This window comes from Muntiacus reevesi, chromosome 6, assembly GCF_963930625.1.
Source record: "Muntiacus reevesi chromosome 6, mMunRee1.1, whole genome shotgun sequence".
In the NCBI taxonomy this organism is placed as follows: Eukaryota; Metazoa; Chordata; class Mammalia; order Artiodactyla; family Cervidae; genus Muntiacus; species Muntiacus reevesi.
Window position 1 is genome coordinate 73,705,639 of NC_089254.1, and position 22,147 is coordinate 73,727,785.

The window sequence follows — 22,147 nt, forward strand, 5'->3', positions numbered from 1 at the left end:
TACAACTAGAGAAAAAATCTGCACAAGAAAGACCCAGAAGAGTCAATAAATAAATAAATAAAATTATATATATATTATATATATTAAAAATATATATATATAATATATATATATATAAACAAAGTTGAAAGACTTTTTCTACTGGTTTCAAGATTTACCAGAAAGGTACAGTAATCAAGTTAAAGTCACAAAGGTAAAAAGAAAGACAGATTGCTCAATGGTATGAAATAGAGAGCCCAGAAACAGACCCACACATATTTGTTCAACTGAAATATGACATGGGTACCAACACAGTACAGGAAGCAGAAAAGTCTTTTCAGCAAAAGGTACTGGAACTACTCAACATCCATGTGGAAGAAATGAAGATCAATCTTTACTTCACATCATATATAAAAATTAACTGGAAATGGATCCAAGAAGCATATTTTAAAAAGTTAAAACTATAAAACTGAAAACTAACCAAAATGATCACTTGGATCACAGCCTTGTCTAACTGAATGAAACTATGAGCCATGCTATGTAGGGCCATCCAAGATGGACAGGTAATGGTGGAGAGTTCTGACAAAAACGTGCTCCCTGGAGAAGTGAATGGCAAACCTCTTTAGTATTCTTGCCTTGAGAACCCCAGGGACAGTATGAAAAGGCAAAAAGATAGGACACTGAAAAATGAACTCCCCAGGTTGGTAGGTGCCCAATATACTACTGGATAAGAGTGGAGAAATAGTTCCAGAAAGAAAGAAGAGGCTGAGCCAAGCAGAAACAATGCCCAGCTGTGGATGTGACTGGTGATGGAAGTAAAATCGAATGCTGTAAAGAACAATATTTCACAGGAACCTGGAATATTAAATCCATGAATCAAGATAAACTGGAAGCAGTCAAACAGGAGATGATGAGTGAACATCGACATTTTAGGAATCAGTGAATTAAAATGGGCCAGAATGGACAAATTTAACTCAGATGACCATTATATCTACTACGGCGGGCAAGAATTCCTTGGAAGAAATGGTGTAGCCCTTAGAGTCAACTAAAGAGTCCAAAATGCAGTACTTGGGTGCAATCTCAAAAATGACAGAATGATCTCTACTCACTTCCAAGGCAAACCATTCAAAATCACAGTAATCCAAGTCTATGCCCCAACCAATAATGCCGAAGAAGCTGATGTTGAATGGTTCCATGATGACCTACAAGACCTGCTAGAGCTAATACCCTAAAAAGATGTCCTTTTCATCATAGGAGACTTGAATACAAAAGTAGGAAGTCAAGGATACCTGGAAAAATAGGCAATTTTGACCATGGAGTACAAAATGAAGCAGGGCAAAGGCTAATAGAGTTTTGCCAAGAGAACACACTGGTCATAGCAAACACCCTCTTCCAACAACACAAGAGAAGACTCTACACGTGGACATCACCAGATGGTCAACACGGAAATCAGTTTGATTATATTCTTTGCCACCAAAGGTGGATAAGCTCTATACAGTCAACAAAAACAAGACTGGTAGCTGACTGTGGCTTAGATCATGATCTCCTTATTGCCAAATTCAGATTTAAATTGAAGAAAGTGGGGAAAACCACTAGACCATTCAGGTATGAATTAAATCAAATCCCTTACAATTATACAGTGGAAGTGACAGATAGATTCAAGGGATTAGATCTGATAGACAGAGTGCCTGAAGAACTATGGATGGACATTCGTAACACTGTACAGGCGGCAGTGACCAAAACCATTCCCATGAAAAAGAAATGCAAAAAGGTAAAACGGCTGTCTGAGGAGGTCTTACAAATGACTGAGAAAAAACGAGAAGTGAGAGGCAAAGGAGAAAAGGAAAGATATACCCATCTGAATGCAGAGTTCCAAAGAATACAAGGAGAGATAAGACAGCCTTCTTCAGTGATCAGTGCAAAGAAATAGAAGAAAAGAATAGAATGGGAAAGACTAGAGATCGCTTCAAGAATATTAGAGATACCAAGGGAACACATCATGCAAAGGTGGACACAATAAAGGACAGAAATGGTACGAACCTAACAGAAGCAGAAGATATTAAGAAGAGGTGGCAAGAATACATAGAGAAACTATACAAAAAAGATCATCATGACCCAGATAACCACGATGGTGTGATCACTCACCTAGAGCCAGACATCCTGGAATGCAAAGTCAAGTGGGCCTTAGGAAGCATCAACTATGAACAAAGCTAGTAGAGGTGATGGAATTCCAGCTAAAGTATTTCAAATCCTAAAAGATGATGCTGTGAAAGTGCTGCACTCAATATGCCAGCACATTTGGAAAACTCAGCAGTGGCCACAGGACTGGAAAAGGTCAGTTTTCATTCCAATCCCAAAGAAAGGCAATGTCAAAGAATGTTCAAATTACCGCACAATTGTACTCATCTCACACGCTAGCTAAGTAATGCTCAAAATTCTCCAAGCTAGGCTTCAACAGTACGTGATTCATGAACTTCCAGATGTTCAAGCTGGATTTAGAAAAGGTAGAGGAACCAGAGATCAAAAAATCAAACATCCATTGGACCACAGAAAAAGCAAGTGAATTCTAGAAAAACATCTACTTCTGCTTTAATGACTATGCCAATGCTTTTGACTGTGTGGATCACAACAAACTGTGGAAAATTCTTAAAGAGATGGGAATACCAGACCACTTTACCTGCCTCCTGAGAAATCTGTATGCAGGTCAAGAAGCAACAGTTAGAATGGGACATGGAACAATGGCCTGGTTCAAAATTGGGAAAGGAGTAAGTTTAGGCTGTTTTTAACTTATATGCAGAGTACATCATCCAAAAGGCCAGGCTGGATGAAACACAAGCTACAATCAAGATTGCCAGGAGAAGTATCAATAACCACAGATATGCAGATGACACCACCCTTATGGCAGAAAGTGAAGAACTAAAGAGTCTCTTGATGAAAGTGAAAGAGGAGAGTGAAAAAGTTGGCATAAAACTCAACATTCAGAAAACTAAGATCATGGCATCTGGTTCCATCACTTCATGGCAAATAGATGTGGAAACAATAGAAACAGTGACAGACTTTATTTTGGGGGGACTACAATATCACTGCAGATGATGACTGCAGCCATGAAATTAAAAGATACTCGTTCCTTGGAAGAAAAGTTATGACCAACCTAGACAGCATATTAAAAATCAGAGACATTACTTTATTGACAAAAGTCCATATAGTCAAAGTTGTTGTTTTTCCAGTAGTCATGTGTGGATGTGAAAGTTGGACCATAAAGAAACTGAATGCTGAAGAATTGATGCTTTTGAACTGTGGTGTTGGAGAAGACTCTTGAGAGTCCCTTGGACTGCAAGGAGATACAACCAGTCAACCCTAAAGGAAATCAGTCCTGAATATTCATTGGAGGGACTGATGCTCAAGCTGAAGCTCTAATGATTTGGCCACCTGATGTAAAGAACTGACTCACTGGAAAAGACCCAGATGCTGGGAAAGATTGAAGGCAGGAGGAGAAGGGGACGACCGAGGATGAGATGGTTGGATGGCATCCATTACTCGATAGACATGAATTTGAGCAAGCTCTGGGAGTTGGTATTGGACAGGGAAGCCTGATGTGCTGCAGTCCATGGGGTCACAAAGAGTTGGACATGACTGAACAGAATGAAAATTATAGAACTCCTAGGAGAAAACTTAATAGTTATCCTTGTTAACTTGGGTAGATTTAGATAGAATACAGAAAACATGAATCAAGAGAAAATTACCTGATAAACTGGGCATCATAAAAATATAAAATATTTCATCTTTAAAGCATAGTATTAATAAAAATGCAAGCCATAGACTGGGAGAAAATATTTGTAAAATAAGTATGTGGCAAAGAACTTGAATCAGAATATATAAAGAACTCTCAAACCTAAGTTAGATATCTCCACATAACTCTCAAAAGAAGATGTACAGACGGCCAATAAGCAGATGAAAAGATGCTCAACACCATTAATCATCACAGAAATGCAAAGTAAAACCACATTAAGTTACCATTTAACATCTACTAGAATAGCTAAAATTAAGAAAGAATACCAAGTGTTTATGAGGACACAGAATAACTGGAACTCTCAAACACTACTAGTGGGAATATGAACTGGTGCAACCACACTGAAAACTTTTTGGCAGTTTTCACCCACTAAAATGATCCAACCAGTCCACTTCTAGGTATTTCTTGAGAGAAAGAAGACTTGTACCTGCATATTCATAGCAGCTTACAATAATCAATATCTGGAAACAATCTGAATGTCTATCAGCAGGTAAGTGTATAAACAATATGTGGCATGGCCATACAATTGAATGGTACTTGCAGTAAAAAGAACAAACTGGGCTTCCTTGGTGTCTCAGATGGTAAAGAATCTGCCTTGCAATGCAGGAGACCAGAATTCAATCCCTGGGTTGGGAAGATTCCTTCGAGAAGTGAATGGCTACCCACTTCAGTACTTTTGCCTGGAGAATCTCATGGACAGAGGAGGCTAATGGGCTACACTCCATGAGGTCACAAGAGTTGGACATAACTGAGTGACTACCACATACACAAAATTGTCATGACTTAAACAGTTTTAAATAAATGCAGTTTTTTCACTCGTATGTAATAAATTGTATTTATGTATATAAGTTATTTCCTAATAAAGATAATAAAGATAAAAATAATCTTGAAAGGAGGATTAAAAATTAAAAAAAAAAAACCCTTATAATGCCAAACCCTGAATCTGTGCACTGCTTTTATGTTTGCAGTTAGATACTTCACAAAAAAATTCTGATACTCATAATTACCAGTAACAGGAAGATTTTTGTTGTTTTGTTAGATACTTAAATATTTACCATTATGGGAGATTTTAAGCACATTATCCCTATGCAATTTTCCTAACTAGATATCATTTGGTACAATTGTTACACATGGTGGAGAGCATACAGCTTCATGACTCTGAACAAGAAATCAACAGCAGTGATCAGGAACTGGAGATCTTTTTGAAGTCCTATGTAGATATATACCAGACACTGGAGGGAAGTTCATGAACTACAAATTATGTGAACTTCTGGTAATGGTGGCACACTCCTGTGAACAAGTTTTGTGTCTAATTGCTTCCTGGGTGTTTTATGATTGTCAGATTTGTAGGAAGCCTAGTACAAATCATAACAGAGAGTACTAGTTACTCCCTTTCTTGTTCAGCTGGAGTTCAGCAAATGATGGCAACACTCACTGGTGCCAGAGAAAAACTGCTACATCAATTTGAGCTTTTAGTATTCTTAGAATAAACACAATTTGGTAAAGTATTAGCCTTTTTATGTTTCTGGATTCAATTAGCCAATGTTTTGTTTAGGATAATTGCACAGATTTTCATGAGAGTTTGGAATGTAATTTGCCTTTCTTGTATTGACCTTGTAAGATTTTGGTATCAAAGTTTTGTTGGTTGTATAAAACAAGTTTGCCTCATAAAACAAATTTCTTTTCTTTGGAAGAATTTGTACAAGATTATTGTTATTTCAGTAAATGTCTGGGAGATTTCAACAGTGACAATTCTAGTCTTAGAAATTTCCTTGTGGAAGGGTTTTTAAATTACATACTCAAGTTCCTTAATAGACTATTCAGCATTTCTATTTATTGTTGTGTAAGTTTAGTAAGATATATTGCTCTAGGAATTTTCCATTTAAATTTATTAGCATAAACACTATAATATACACTTATTTTTAAATAAATATAAGAACACTACATTTTGATTTTTGTTAATTTTCTATGTTATGCATTTGTCTTCTAATTCAGTGATTTTTGCATTTGTCTTCATTATACTAGTATACTTCCCTCTGCTCTCTTTTTGTTTGATTTGCTCTTAATTTTGTAGCTTATTCATATGTGAACTCAGAACACTGATATTCAGTTCTTTTCTAATTAAGCTGCATCCTGCAAGTTTAGATATGTCCTATGCTCATTATTACTTAAATAATAAGTTCAAAATATTTTTTAAAATAGGTTTTGTTGTGATTTCTTCTTTGACTCATAGATTTTTAAGGAGTATTTTTTGCTTAATTTTCAAGGCAGTGGACATTTTATATTTATCTTTTTATTGTCTATGTCTAGCTTTTTAAGCTTGAAAACATATACAAAGTACTTAAAATCTATGTCTAAAAAACTCCAATAATAAGCCTCCTTGTGTCTGTTTTTATTGTTACTGGGTTCAAATTATTTTATTTAATCAGAGACTGACTGAGTTGTTTGAGCTGTCTTCAAGTTTTCTACCATAGGTTGGCCCTGATCATATACTTATGGGCTTCCCTGGTAGCTCAGCTGGTAAAGAATATGCCTACAATGCAGGAGACCCTGGTTCAATTCCTGGGTCAGAAAGATCCCCTAGAGAAGGGATAGGAGGCCCTCTCCAGTATTCTTGGGCTTCACTAGTGGCCCAGTCAGTAAAGAATCCACCTGCAATGGGAGAGACCTAGGTTCGGTCCCTGACTTGGGAAGATCCCTTGGAGGGAGGCATGACAACCCACTCCAGTATTCCTGCCTGGAGAATCCCCATGACAGAGGTGCCTAGTGGGTCCCAGTTGCAAAGAATCAGACACAACTGAGCAACTGAGCACACACAGATCATATACTTAGCCAGCCAGAGTCCACCTAAGAATCTGGGGTTTTCTAGGTCACCTCCTCCTTGGAGGATCCAGAACTCCTAGTTTGTCTTTTCAGTACCATGAGATTACATCAAACTCCTCTTAAACCTTCAGTAGCTTTTTGCCTACCTTACTCCTCTTTTAAAAAGTATTAGCACCTATATGCAAGACAGAAAAGAGACACAGATGTATAGAACAGACTTTTGGACTCTATGGCAGAAGGCGAGGGTGGGATGATCTGAGAGAACAGCATTGAAACATGTATATTATCAAGTGTGAAACAGATCGCCAGTCCAGGCTGGATGCATGAGACAAGTGCTCAGGGCTGGTGCACTGGGCTGACCCAGAGGGATGGGATGGGGAGGGAGGTGGGAGGGGGGTTCAGGATGGGGAACACATGTAAATTCATGGCTGATTCATGTCAATGTATGGCAAAAACCACTACAGTATTGTAAAGTAATTAGCTTTCAACTAATAAAAATAAAGGGGGGAAAAAAAAACAACAAAGATAAAAAAAAAAGGTAGTAGCAGAAAGTTGGCTCACTTGCAATTCCTTTCTCTCCAGGATCTTAACCATGTAAGTTCTAATTGTTTTAACCATTCTCATAGGTCATCACCACTTTTTAATTTTTGTCTTTTAACTGGCTTTTCTCATTGTTTTGTGACAGTGTGTCCATGAGAGCCAGAAGCACAATCAACTGCTTTCACCTCAGTCTCTTTATAATCTATTCCACACATTGTCTGCATAAAAGCGGGACAATCTTTATAAAATTTTAATCAGATGCTTCCCTCCTCCAGTGACTTCTTACCACATTTACAATCCCAATCACTTCCCTGCCTCTCTCTGACACTTCATCTTATACCCGACCCTATCCCTTCCACAACTGACATCCTCTTGTTACAGTGACCTTCTTGCTGTTTAGACATGCAAGCTCGTTATGCCCAGGACTTCACACTGGCTGTTTCCTCTGTCTGAGATGCACATCCAACCAGTTCTTCATATGTTTGGCTTCTCAGTTCACATGACAGCAATTCAGAGAGGCCTTCCTGGAGCACAGAAATCTAAGGCAGCTCTACTCCACCAGACACGTCATATTATGAGATGGCGTTTCCTTCAGGTTGAAAAGAAAGAAAGTGAACGTGAAGTAGCTCAGTCATGTCCGACTCCTTGTGACCCCATGGACTATAGCTTACCGCAATCCTCTGTCCATGGGATTTTCTGGGCAAGAGTACTGGAGGGGGTTGCCACTTCCTTCTCCAGAGGATCTTTCCGACCCAAGGATCACAGCCCTGGTCTCCCGCATTATAGGCAAACGCTTTAGCATCGGAGCACCAGGGAAACTTTAATATTCCTTGGCTTCTAATCCTCTAATCTTGTGACTAGACTGGAGTAGTAAGGGGATTAATTAACCCAACTTTGCAAGTAGAAGCAGAGAGACTGGGTGGAGATGAATATACACCAGGGCCCCAGGCCCAATTTTAATATCTGCTCAACCTGCTTGATATTTCTGAGACTCCACTTTTAGGAATTCCTTGTTTTATTTAGAGGTAGAATTATACTCTGTATATAAGCATGCTGAACAGATAACCCAAAACTCATTAGTTGCTGCTGTTTCTGTTTAACTTCTCTGTGAAGCTATAATCTTAAAAATGCTCATTATATCCATCTTGGAAAGTAAACAGACCTAAAAATCAAGGAGAGTGTTCCCAGGGTGAAAAAAAGTTTCTAATTACAGTAATAATAAAAAAAAGGAGATAAATCAATCAACTTGGAAGTCTTCATTTTAATTTTTTTAGTTTGCATTAAATTTAATATCTATTTCTCTCCATTTTCCCTCATTTAAAAATTCTGATTGTAACTTTAATTTTTCTAAGATTTAGTAGGTTTTAATCAGCAAAAATATGTTTCAAGTTTGAACTTGCATAAATTTGAAAAAATCACATAAGACTTTAATGAAACATTAATCATAGAAATAAATTTAGCATTTAAACTACATGTTACAGGGTATTCTTGCTCTTTACTGTAAGCAACATCAATTATTTCTCACTGAACATCGCTGGAATGTTAATCAGCAAATACAGAAAGTAGGACACTTGGTCCTCATTTACCTTCTTGCATAGAGATTTACTGATTTGCATAAATCCAGTAGGAGCAAGGAATCTTCATTTCACTCACCATGGGTTGCAATGTGAGACCCAGAAGCCAACATTAGTTTTCATTTGTAAGGAAATCAGGAAACCACGCAATGTGTGTGATTAAAGTAAACCCAGCCCAGCTGCCATCTCACGTCTGTGCATACCACAAGCTACCCATGAGACATTTCTGACCTGCCCCCTAAGTGTCTGTGGATGTCTTGGTACTTTTGCATATGCACCTGGAATGCCCTCCCTCTCCCCCAAAATGTCCTACCACTTGTCAAGACCCAAGTCCAAGAGTGTAGCCTCTGTGAGGTCTTCCCTCAGTGCTTTGCAGCATTCTGTCTACACTGTGATTAGGATATTTATTTCACTGTATTGTTCCCTTCCATGTGCTTGTGGGGTCTTATCTATCAATCGTTTTTGTGTCCTTCCTGCCACTTCAACCTCTATTACAGAGTAGATGCACAATAAATATTTCTTAAATGAATGAATAATCAACCATGAGAATTTCACCTTGCTTTCCCCATATTAAAAAATTCATTTATCCTTCAAACTTATTCTCCAGAAGTAGGCATTCATACGATTAGCTGGAAAGAACAGTTAAAGCTTTTGATAATTGACTTTGGCCTTATCACTCAATGCTGTCGATGTCAACTGATTTTTTCCACCTAAAATAAGAGGACATATAATGGTCATTCTGAGTATCTGATACAAGCTGTAGATACTTTCTCCAGAATTTATTCACAACCACCTATGCACAAAACTGATCAATATCAGGCTCTGAACTGGTTCAACTTCTGGTTCTGTCATTTACCAGCTGTATGATCTTAGGAAAATCACTTAATTTCTCTGTGTCTTGAGTTCTTCATCTTTCAATGGGGATTACAATGGTACATCTTAGAGGGTTGTTACGAGGATGAAATGAGTTAATTAAATAACACATTTAGAACATGGCTTGGCATAGTAAGCCTTATAGAAACTACCAGGATTAGGCTCTGGGAACTGGAGGTATCAAGATAAATTGGACAGGATTTCTTTCCTTGAGGAGCTCAAAGTCTCATGAAGAAGACAGCTGTGCAAATAAAAGATACTCTGGTAGAAGTCTGGACAAAGGAGCAGAGGATGGAGCATTTTCCTTCTGAGGCCTAGGAGAGGGCACCAGGCGGAGGTGGTATTTTAGTTGAGAATCTGTGTATAAGTGGGAGTCACTGGTTGCATTAGTTGAGGATGTACATTTTAGGCAGATGTAAGCAGAGACACAATTTATGTAGTCATGTGAAAGCAGCCACTGAGAGTGACTTCAGTGCAGAGTCAGAGGTGAAAGGTGCTGGAAGTACAACTGAAGCACATTGCGGACACGATAAGCCAGTTTATTCAGCACCCATGTTCACTGTCTCTTCCCCTGCCCTCCCTGCTGGAGGTGGGGAAGTGAAACATTAGATCTTCCCAAACAGGTGAGGTCCTGTGACAGTTAATAGGGCTTTTGCTGAAAAGGGCGTCTCCTACAGGATAAAAAGTGAAAGCCTTTCAAGAAGAAAGTTTCTTTTTTTTTTTGTTTTGCTTTGTCCCTACCTGGGACTTGGCTTTGAAGCTATCAGACAGGAAGAGGAGAGCCATCTGCTGAGGTATAGTAGGAATACCCAGAGAGCTCGGGTCCCTGGGGGCCGTGCTCAGTAGCTGCGTGGCCTGCACACCTCCCTCTGGACTTCCTGTTTGTGAGAAATATCACAGCTGGCCAGGCTTTCTCTAGTTCAGAGCCAGAGGCATCCCTAAATGACACAAGTGGTAAACAAGGCTGGGTCATTGAAGGCCTCCAATGGGCCTAAGACATCCACATTTGAGCACTGGGCACTCTAGGCTCATGTAGAGGCTTTGAAAATATAGCTTTGCAGTACCACAAATCACACTGTTTTAAATCACAGCTCAGCCAGTTACTCTGCTGGTTAACTTGAGAAAGCAAATGAAACAAGCTCCCTCTGAGCCTTGTGAGGGAGACATGTGGTAGAACTTATTTCGGGATGCAAACCTTTGCCACAGCATGCTGGAAAGACCCGAGTAGGTCAAGAGCAGAGGAAGAGTGAGAGTCTGCTATGTCCTTGCAGAGCAAAATAAATCTGAACTAAAGATTCAGAAATAGTTTCAGAACCTAAAGTGAATCTAGTTGACATTTTTAGCCAAAACATATTCTGATGGTGCTGGATTTTATAAATGCTCTTTGAGACTTATAATACCTTTATGACTAAAAGTCTTAGTACAAGCTGCTCTAAAGTTCTTCAGAAGAAAGAGGCTTTTTTCTTTTCATGTGCTATAAATTTCTGTGGCATCTTGTATTCCCAGGAATGCAGTGAGAAGTCCATAAATAACTGCCAAGAATAGCCAGGAATGTAGGAACAAATAATTTAAGATTCATGACTCCATGCGAGTGGCACTATGAGTGCTTTCAGTCTATTGATAACCAAAGTAGTAAGAAGTTCAAATGCAACTCTATTTCCCTGATGGTCACCTTCTACAAAGCGTGTGCGGTGCTCAGACATGTCCTACTCTCTGTGACCCCATGGATTGTAGCCTACCAGGTTCCTCTATTCATGGAATTTTCCAGACAAGAATATTGAAGTGGGTTGCCATTTCCAACTTCAGGGGGTCTTCCCGACCCCAGACTCAAACCCAAGTCTCTTGGGTCTCCTATGTTGGCAGGTGGATTCTTTATCACTGCGCCACTTGGGAAGCCCCTATAAAGCCTAATTAAGCCTAGGAAACAGAAAATGAAAAATCTTTGTCCCTAAATATCTACACTTTCTTGTCAAGGATGCTTGAAAGTTCTGCATCAGAGATGATCTACTTTGAAGAATAAAAGAAGAATCTTGCCCAAAGTGAGTGCCTAGGATCCATCAACACCAGTCTGATAAGGAAAATCTGATGCTCAGATTGAGGATAACTGATTTCTCAAAGTTATACAACTAATAACTGGCCAAGCTGGGATTTGAACCAAGGTCTGTGTCACTGCAAAGCTATACTTTTAACTCCTACATTATACTGTGGCACTTTCATGTCCTAAGCCTCCCTGTTCCTTAAGCCACGCAGTTTGCATATTATCCCGTCAAGCTAAAGAAGGGAGCTAGGCAGTCAGTGGGGGTGATAACTTCCTGCTAGTTCTCTCAGACAAGACCTAATCAGTGGGAGGCTGAGCCAGATGAGGCCTAGTTGAGGAACCTCCTCGCTCCCAGCTGGCAGAGGAGACACATGTAGGAGAAGAAAATCACCTTCATCAGATGAAACAAACTATTCAAAGCTCCAGCAAGGTGCCTAGCACTGTGCAAACCAGGAAGATGGTGTGAACTATTTAAATCTATTTAAATTTATACCTATTTAAATCAAATAGTATGCAACCCCAGTGTTGTTCTAGGGCTTGTTTTACCTGTCCCAGGAACCTGACAGTGTCAGAATCTTTGGAACTGGTCCGGACAGACACAGTTTAAATTTGTCACTCTCACTTAAGGACCACATGTGTGGGAAGTGTGTAAGAATGCTTGGATCAAATGCATTTCTTCCTACTCCCACACAAAGGCAGAGAGAGGGTGTTCTGGTGCAGGCTCAGAATCAGATGAAGAGGCTATTACAGTTGTCCCCTCATTTGTTGGGGGACTGGTTCCAGTACCCACCAAGACATGGAAACAACTTAAATGCCCATCAAGAGAGTAATGAATAAAGAAAATGTGTTACATGCATACAGTATAGTATTACTCAGACATAAAAAAGAATGAAATAATGCCATTTGCAGCAACATGGATGAATGAGCTTATCTACAAAACAGAAACAGAGTCACAGACATATAAAACAAATTTATGGTTACCAGGGGGTAAGGGCAGAGGAATAACCTGGGAGATTGGGATATACACACTACTATATGTAAAACAGATAACTAATAAGGACTTACTGTTTACCACAGGGAACTCTACTCAATACTCTAATGGCCTGCATGGAAAAAGAATCTAAAAAAGAGTGGATATATGTATAACTGAATCACTTTGCTATATTCTTGCTATATACTTGATTCACTTTGCTATAACACAACAATGTAAATCAACTATACTCCAATAAAAATTAAAATAAAATAAATATTAAAAAACTACATTTCACCCACTTAAAAAAAAATCCCTAGGAGTTATAACCCAAAGAGAACGTGGCCCCCTTCTAGGACCAAGAGAACCATGAACTTAGCAGAAGAGTTTGGGGCTCCAAGAAGGGAGGGAGTAGCACGTGAGCTTATGGTCAGTCACTTCGCTTTTTCACTTAAGCCCCTTTTTCAGGGCCTGGGAACTCACCTCGGCCTGCCAGATGGGGTTCACAGTGTTGCCAATGATTTTGGATCGCCTCTCCTGTCCGTGGTGGGGGAGGGCAGGAAAGATGCTGTGCTTCCCAGGCTGAATAGAAATCTTCAGGTAAGGGTCTGGGTTGAAAAACATCCCTTTCTTCAACCCCATGGCCTGGAAATCTATAAAATAGAGGATAGTTTAATTTTATGTGTTTTAGCAAGGTTAAAGATTATCTGTCCATGGAATTCTCCAGGCAAGAATACTGGAGTGGGTAGCCATTCCCTTCTCCAGAAGATCTTCCTGACTCAGGGATCAAACCCAGGTCTCCCACATTGTAGGCAGATTCTTTACTGTCTGAGCCACCAGGGAAGGCCCGAAAGATTATAGTAGGTTTTATACAAGGAGAAGAGTCCATCTGAAACACGGAAAAGATTTTCAATCTTGAACCACCATTTTTCACCTCATACAAAATACGGACTGATGTGTCTCCAGAATCCATTACATGGAACATTTACTGACGTATATTAAATTGGTTTGGTTAGAACTGCCTGTAACAAATCAATACTGGCATTGTGGTCACTATGCTTTTCAAGAGAGGACTGTTGACCCTTTCTGGTTTGGACTTCTGGTGCTCCTCAGGCAGGTTGGGATGAGACTGAGGGTTACCTCAGGAAACCTGCGTGTACACTGAGGGAGGAAATCCATCTTGGAAAGTTCAGTGGGTCTAGGTGAAAATTCTTCCTCAAAGTGGAGACAGAAAAACAAAGGCTCTAGTCTCACAGTAAATAGGATCTTCACTGAGTAAGGAAAGAGAGAATTAGGAGAAAAAAGAGAAAGATAAAGATTAAAAGAGTGAAGAGCAGGGGCACTGGAGGAAAGAAAAAAATCATGGCCTCCATGGAGCTAATGTACCTCAGTGAGGAGAGTTCTGAGGAGAGACCATGCTGTCAGGAGGAAAGGCTTTGAAAACTGAGCTGTTCCCTGTAATTGAAAGTATCTGATCATGTATAATTTCATGCTGTGTGTATGGGGGAGAGAGAGGTGATAGCAGTTTATCGCTGTTCTGCGACAATCTGAAATCATCTTATATTTATTGGAAATAAATTTATAATACCAAAAATATAATTAAAAATTTTGTATTATTAAAGTATTTTCCAAAAAATTGTTCCTACTTTTACATAAGTAAACGAAACAGTTAAAAATACATTGGATTGATTCTCAAGTATGGTATAAGTTGTGAGGTGTTTGGAGGAATTTGTCACTGATGGAAAAAAGTACAGAAGTTCAACTCAGTCATGTTTAACTCATTGTGACCCCATGGACTGCAGCACTCCAGGATTCTCTGTCCGTCACTAGCTTCTGGAGTTTGCTCAAACTCATGTCCATCAAGTCAGTGATGCCATCCAACCATATAAGTGAAAGAAAAAGGTAAAAATATATTGGATTGATTCTCAAGTATGGTATAAGTTGTGAGGTGTTTGGAGGAATTTGTCACTGATGGAAAAAAGTACAGAAGCTTTCATGTGAATTTAGCTAAACTATACTTTGAATTGATTCAAGGCAATCTCTGTAACAAAACTGTTCTTCCACTCTGGCATTATAATATACTGCTGTAGGGTGGAATAAAGGTTAGAAAATACAAACATCACAGAAGCTTGCAAAACTCGGGTATCACCCATAGAAATGTGTGACAACCTGAGTCTTCTCTGCTTAGAAACATCTGTTTGTAGGGCTGATCTTTCGCTAGTGTCTGGGGGGTTCTCACATCTCAGAACTGATAAGAATTCATCTAATCTCTGTGCCCCAAGTGTTTGTGCAAACTACCTTGTTTACACTGAACACCAGCTTTCCTCTGGGAGTCTGGAATTTTGGTAGGTCTAGGAGGAATCTGGCCACATGAGCAGCCCCCAGTGAAAACCATGGGCTCTGAATCTTTATTGAGCTTCCTTGTTTCCCTGGTGGCTCAGAAGGTAAAGAATCTGCCTGTAGTGTGGGAGACCTGGTTTTGATCCCTGGATCAGGACAATCCTCTGGAGAAGGGTATGGCAACCCACTCCAGTATGCTGCCTGGAGAATTCCATAGACAGAGGAGCCTGGTGGGCTACAGTCCATGGGGTCGCAAAGAGTCAGACTAAAATGACTAATAAGTCAGACTGAGTGACTAAAAAATTTTTGATATATAATAATTCATATTTTTATCATAACTTGTTCCTGGGGAAAATAAACCCAAACTATATGACTCCAGTGGGAGAGGACTCATGGAAATTTGCACCTGATTTCTTCCAGATTTCATCCTAGGTACCTTTTTCCTTTGCAATTTGCTTTTTCTCTTTTTAATGTTTTATAGTCATGAGTATAACAATACTCATGAGTTGTCCTAGTGAATCACCATTTCTGGGGGGTGGTACTGGGGACAATGGCCGAGAATGTGATAGACATACAGATTTATTCACCATAAAATAATATGACTATCATCGCCTTCATCACCTCCACCACTACTGCTGGCCATTTATTGATTAGTTACTAAATTCTGGGGACCATTCTATGCCCTTTAAATGCATAATCTTATTTAATCCTAACCACAAACTCTACAAAGTAGTTATTGTATCACTAGTTTGAGGAAGAAAGTATAGAGGCTTCTGAGTTAAGTAACTTGACCAGGTTTTTACAGTTGGTCAATGTCAGAAATGAAATTTGAACCTGCCTCTTTGATTCCAAAGTCTGTGTGATACTACCTTTTTATAAAAATTTCAACTTTGGCAAGGGTCAAATTGTTATGTATAAATGGTTCTTTTGAAAAAATTCTCTTCCATCAAACAACTTTTCTAAATCTGCATAATACATCTTTACCACATTTTTGATAACTGATAAGTCTAGTCATGCTTCATTGTTCTTGCTTTTTGTCCAAAAGAAAACATCTTTCTTTACCACTCATACATTTATTCTTCCAGATTAATCTTATTAATTTTTTTAAAAGCTGCCTCCAAAGAATTGGGATTTTGATCAGAATTGTACTAAATTTATAGATTAATTTTGGGAGAAATGGGAACTTTATACTCAGCATTATGTTTCTTCATATTTTCATGCCTCATTTCATGTCCTCCAGTGAGCTTTTATAGTTTAAGTTCAATTTGTATACTTATTAAAATATGTGTTTCACAGAGTAAAATGTTTGAAAACTGCTGTATTAAAGAGCTAATTAGGAGTTTAAACAGTGCTTGGCTGGGAGTCAGTATATTTCGATTTTAGTTCTGAAACACTCACTGCTGAACTTTATAACTTTAGAAAATGGATGTAACATTTTCAGGTCTCAATTTCTCCAACTCTGAGATTTTTGGAATGGATGTGTACAATAACACACAGAGTTTTATGATTTTCCAAAAGTAAAGGGTATATTAATGGGAGAATATTTAATTTTCCTCCATTTTTCCTGTATTAGTTTTTTGTTCTGATGATAAACATGATACACACTTATTGTAACATTTTTGAATACAGAAGGAAAAGAAACAACTTAAAAATTATTTCAAATTGTACTGCCTAGTTGCAGCCATTGCTAGATTTTTTCTTTATTGTCTTTCACTAATTTGCATAGTTGAGACCATACTGTATATACAAACATTTGTCCTAAATTTTTTCTTTTGCCTGGATTATATAATAAAATGTCTAGTCCCATGTCTTTTAGAATATTTTGTATATGTAATTCTTAAGAGTATATGGTATTAATATTATTTGACTCTGTGGTAATTTTGAATGTTTAAATTGTCTATAATACTTGTGGGGAAAAAATCCTTCATTTGCATTTGTAATTTGTTGAGGTTGCAGGGTTAATTCTTTGAAATTAAAGGGATAATAGTTATATAGGAAATTTATTACCACCAAGAAGTGGTAAAAACTGAATGTATAAACAGATTTGAAAAGTAAAACATTTGCATCAACAATCTTGCTTTGCCATGTCTACTGTATCCTTGAAATTTTCTATGATCTCTGTTTCTGCTTATTTCTCATTTTATATCCTAAAAAGAAAAGCAGTCCAATTAAATGCAGTATCTCCAGTTCTTGAGGTTTTTTTTTTTTTTAATCTCTCTGTATACTGGAGTGGATATTCACATATTACTCTTAGGTAAGATGCAAGGATGAAGCTCTTTGAGCCCTTGCAAACCTGAGGATGTGTTTCTCTTGCCTTCTCACATAAATGACAATCTGGTAGGCACAGCAATCTTCAGCTAAAGCATGCTACCCTTAAAGCTCTGTAGCCTTTGCTCCATGATTTTAGAGTTCTGTATTAGAAGACAAGTCTGAAATTAACATGAGGTTTATTCTTTTGTATCATGCTTTTTCCACTCAGATGGCTGCTCTGTTTGCATTTGAAAATTTCGTTAAAAAAAAAAAGGTATTTGTCTAGACGTTGCTCTCTGCACATACTTTTTTTTTTAGTACATGATAATCAAATTTAAAGATGCAAAATTATATCCAGCTCAAGAAATCTTTCTGCTACTATTATTTGTTCAGATCTCTTCATCAGAAACATCCATTATCTATGTATAGCTCTGTATTTGTCATCCATCTTTTTACTTCCTTATTTTTTAAAGTCTGGCCCTTCTATATTTCTGATGAGAGAATCTCAAGTCGGTCTACCGTATCATTGATTCTAATGATGTAGTGGTGAGTATGCTCTTCACTGCTTTCTAAAATCTCTCAAAGCTCACTTTGAATTCTATGACTGTACCTTTCAGAATTTATTTTAAATCTCTTCTTCACTATAATAGACAGAAAAATGGTCTCACACAGATGACTATGACCTAATCCCTGGAACCTGTGAATATGTCACCTTACACAGTAGAAGGGACTTTGCAGACATGCTGAAGAATCTTTATTGAGATGGAGAGATCCAGTGTAATTATAAGAGCCCTTATAAAGTGGAGGAAGGAGGAGTAAATGAGAAGAAAGTGATGTGACAGCAGAACCAGAGACTGGAGTGATACAGCCGTGAGCCAAAACATGCATAACAGACTTTAGAATCTGGAAGAGATGAGCATATTCTTCCTAGGAGATCCCAGAAGGGAACCAGCCCTGCCTGTTGATACCTTGATTTTCTTCCCTTAAGATTCATTTTGGATTTCTGATCTCCAGAACTGTATGAATATGTGTGTGTTGCTTCAAGCCACTAACTTTATGGTAATTTGTTACAGCAGCAATAGGAAACAAATTACACTTGACTTTTTTTTTAGCTTCAAAGAACCTCAGAGATCTCCCTTATCATTTTTCTTCATCCTAGACTTTTTACTTGATAGATTCTGCACTTTCTTGTGCTTTATAGAGTGTACAAGCAGACAAGTGATATACCCTTTACTTCTCTTCAGTAGATATTTGTGACAAAATACTTCCTTCATCCTCTTGAGTGTTATGTCCTTCAACTTTTTCTTTTTAAGATAGAATCCATTATCCACACATTTTTTAAGTCCATGAGTAAGTTGTGTATAGCCCTGGTATTGTCCATTTTTAGTTAGTTTGGTTGTTCAATGGGCTGCTATTAGAATCCTCATCCCCACTTTTATACCTAGAGATGACTAGCATCTAGTTAACTTCTTTGATAATTTGTAGGTTTTGCTTAGTTATAGATTTGATGACCTTTTTAGCTTTCTTTGAGGCATGGAATTTATCATGATAGCAGTATTTACTTTTCCTTGACAGTGAGGTAAACACATACATATTCAATTACAAACTATTATATCTCCACTACCATTCCAGGCTTGCTTCTTTAGTTGCTCATTTTACACCTCCAGTCACATTTCATTGCTGGCAATTTTTGCCTTGAGATAACTGTAAGAAAAATGATATATTGGGGGCCATAGGAAATGAACCAATCCTGATCCTTAGAAAGTAGCTTTTTGAATCAAACTGGTGATGGTAGTGGAGTGGTTTCATTTCCTCTGGTCAGTCTATGAGTCCATGTCTGCATGGCAGAGCCAAAATGGGAACCAATGAATGGAGATTTTGTCTCTTTCCACAGTCCCATGCTGTCTATCCTGAATGGCATCCTTGTAGACTTTAGGATTTTAGTGAGTTCTGGCTAGTGAAAATTCTTTATTTCTTACAGACAGTAGTTTTCCTGGTTTCTACTGTTTCTGAAGGTTTATATAAATAATTGCTAGTTATCAAGCATTTCAATGGGAACATAAGAATAACAAATCAGGAGTTGTCAGTTTTCTGTCCTAGTAATACAAATTATTGAGTTTTTTTCTTTAAAAAACAAACTGACAGACACATTCTGTTGATGACAGTGGGCTTTTTAAAGACTTACTTTCTTTTAGAGTAGTTGTAGATTAATAGCAAAATCAAAAGGAAATACATAGATTTTCCCACATACTGCCTGCTCCACACATGCATAGCCCCCGACCCCCATTCGCAACATCTCCTACTAGAGCGGTGCATTGGTTACAATTGATGAGCCTAGATTGACACACCATCATCACAGTTGAGAGACACTTTACCTTTCTTCCCCAAATCCATAATTTACATTAGGATTCACTCTTGGCAGTATACAATCAATGGGCATTGACAAATGCATTATCACATGTATCCATCATTACTCTCTCAGAGTATTTTCACTGCCCTAAAAATCCTGTGCCCCACCTGTTCATCTCTCCTCCCCTCATCTCCTAGAATCACTGATGTTTCTAGCATCTTCATAGTTTTACCTTTTCTAGAATGTGACATAGTTGGATTTACATAGTATGAAGCCTTTCCAGATTGGCTTTTTTCAATGAGTAATATGCATTCAAGATTCCTCGTGTCTTTTCACGGCTTGATAGCTCATTTCTTTTTAGCACTGAATAATATTCCGTTATCTGAATGTACTACAGTTTATTTATCCATTCATCTACTGAAAGACCTCTTGATTGCTTCCAAGTTTTGGCAATCTAAATAAAGCTGCCATAGACATCTGTGTTAGGTTTTTGCATGGAACTTATTCCATTTGGGTAATTGCCAAGCAATGTGATCATGGGATCATGTAGTAAGAGTATGTTTAGTTTTGAAAGAAACTACCAAAATGTGTTTAAGAGTGTCTGTACCATTTGCATTCCTACCAGCAATAAATGTGAGTTCCTTTTGCTCCACATCTTTGCCAGTATTTAGTGTTTTCAGTGTTCTGGATTTTGGTCATTCCAATAGGTACACAGTAGTATCTCATTTTAATTTGCATTTCCCTAATGACATCTGCTGGATCATTGAAAAAGCAAGAGAGTTCCAGAAAAACATCTATTTCTGCTTTATTGACTATGCCAAAGCCTTTGACTGTGTGGATCACAATAAACTGTGGAAAATTCTGAAAGAGATGGGAATACCAGACTATCTGACCTGCCTCTTGAGAAATCTGTATGCAGGTCAGGAAGCAACAGTTAGAACTGGACATGGAACAACAGACTGGTTCCAAATAGGAAAAGGAGGACGTCAAGGCTGTATATTGTCACCCTACTTATTTAACTTATATGCAGAGTACATCATGAGAAACACTGGGCTGGAGGAAGCACAATTGGAATCAAGATTGTTGGGAGAAATATCAATAACCTCAGATATGCAGATGACACCACCCTTATGGCAGAAAGTGAAGAACTAAAGAGCCTCTTGATGAAAGTGAAGGAGGAGAATGAGAAAGTTGGCTTAAAGCTCAACATTCAGAAAACTAAAATCATGGCATCTGGTCCCATCACTTCATGGCAAATAGATGGGGAAACAGTGTAAACAGTGGCTGACTTTATTTTTCTGGGCTCCAAAATCACTGCAGATGGTGACTGCAGCCATGAAATTAAAAATGATTACTCCTTGGGAGGAAAGTTATGACCAACCTAGACAGCATATTAAAAAGCAGAGACATTACTTTGTTGACAAAGGTCTGTCTAGTCAAGGCTATGGTTTTTCCAGTAGTCATGTATGGATGTGAGAGTTGGACTATAAAGAAAGCTGAATGCCAAAGAATTGATGCTTTTGAACTGTGGTGTTGGAGAAGACTCTTGAGAGTCCCTTGGACAGCAAGGAGATTCAACCAGTCCATCCTAAAGGAGATCAGTCCTGGGTGTTCATTGGAAGCATTGATGCTGAAGCTGAAACTCCAATACTGTGGACACCTGATGCAAAGAGCTTACTCATTTGAAAAGACCCTGATGCTGGGAAAGACTGAGGCAGGAGAAGGGGACCACAGAGGATGAGATGGTTGGATGGCATCACCGATTCAATGGACATGGGTTTGGGTGGACTCCGGGAGTTGGTGATGGACAGGGAGGCCTGGCGTGCTGCAGTTTGTGGACTCACAAAGAGTTGGACACGACTGAGTGACTGAACTGAACTGAGTGACATATGATGTGGAGCACCTTTTCATATGAATATTTGCCATCAGTATAGCTTCTTTGGTAAGATATCTGATAAGATCAGAAGATCTCTGACCCATTTTTCAATTGGGTTGTTTTCATATTGTTGAGTTTTAAGAGTTCTTTGTATATTTTGAATTAACTGTACTTTATCAGATGTGTCTTTCAAATATTTTCTCTGAGTTTGTGGCTTGTCTTCTCATTTCCTTGACATTGTCTTGTGCAGAGAAGTTTTTAACTTTAATGAAGTCCATTTTATGATTTTTTTCTTTCATGCATTATGCCTTTTGTGTTGTATCTAAAAAAGCATTACCCTACCGAAGGTCACTTAGGCTTTCTCCTATGTTATCTTCTAGGAGTTTTATAGTTTTGTGGTTTACACTTAGGTCTGTGATCCATTTTCAGTTAACTTTTTAAAGGGCATAAAGTTCTGATGTCTAGATTCTTTTTTTTTTTTTGCATGTGGATGTCCAGCTGTTCCAGTACCACTTGTGGAACGGACTATTTTGCTCAACTGTATTGCCTTTGCTCATCTTTCACAGATCAGCTGACTATATGGGGGACTATTTCTGGGTACTCTAGTCTATTCCACTTATCTATTTTTCTGTTTTGTTTTTTTTCCCACAAGTACCACACTGTCTTGATTACTGCAGTTTTATTGTTAGTCTTGAAGCTGGGAAGCATTGATCCTCCAATTTTGATATTCCCCTTCGACATTGT

At 38.3% G+C, this 22,147-nt stretch overlaps 1 protein-coding gene across 3 annotated transcripts in view; it reads right to left on the reverse strand.

Moving 5' to 3' along the window:
• Positions 1–22,147, reverse strand: part of HECW1 (HECT, C2 and WW domain containing E3 ubiquitin protein ligase 1) — a 186,562-nt gene that overhangs the window by 141,963 nt on the left and 22,452 nt on the right. For all 3 annotated transcript variants that reach the window (XM_065939400.1, XM_065939401.1, XM_065939402.1), the window contains exon 3: positions 13,071–13,240. In XM_065939400.1, coding sequence (XP_065795472.1) covers positions 13,071–13,240 — 170 coding nt within the window. The remainder of the gene's footprint in view (positions 1–13,070; positions 13,241–22,147) is intronic.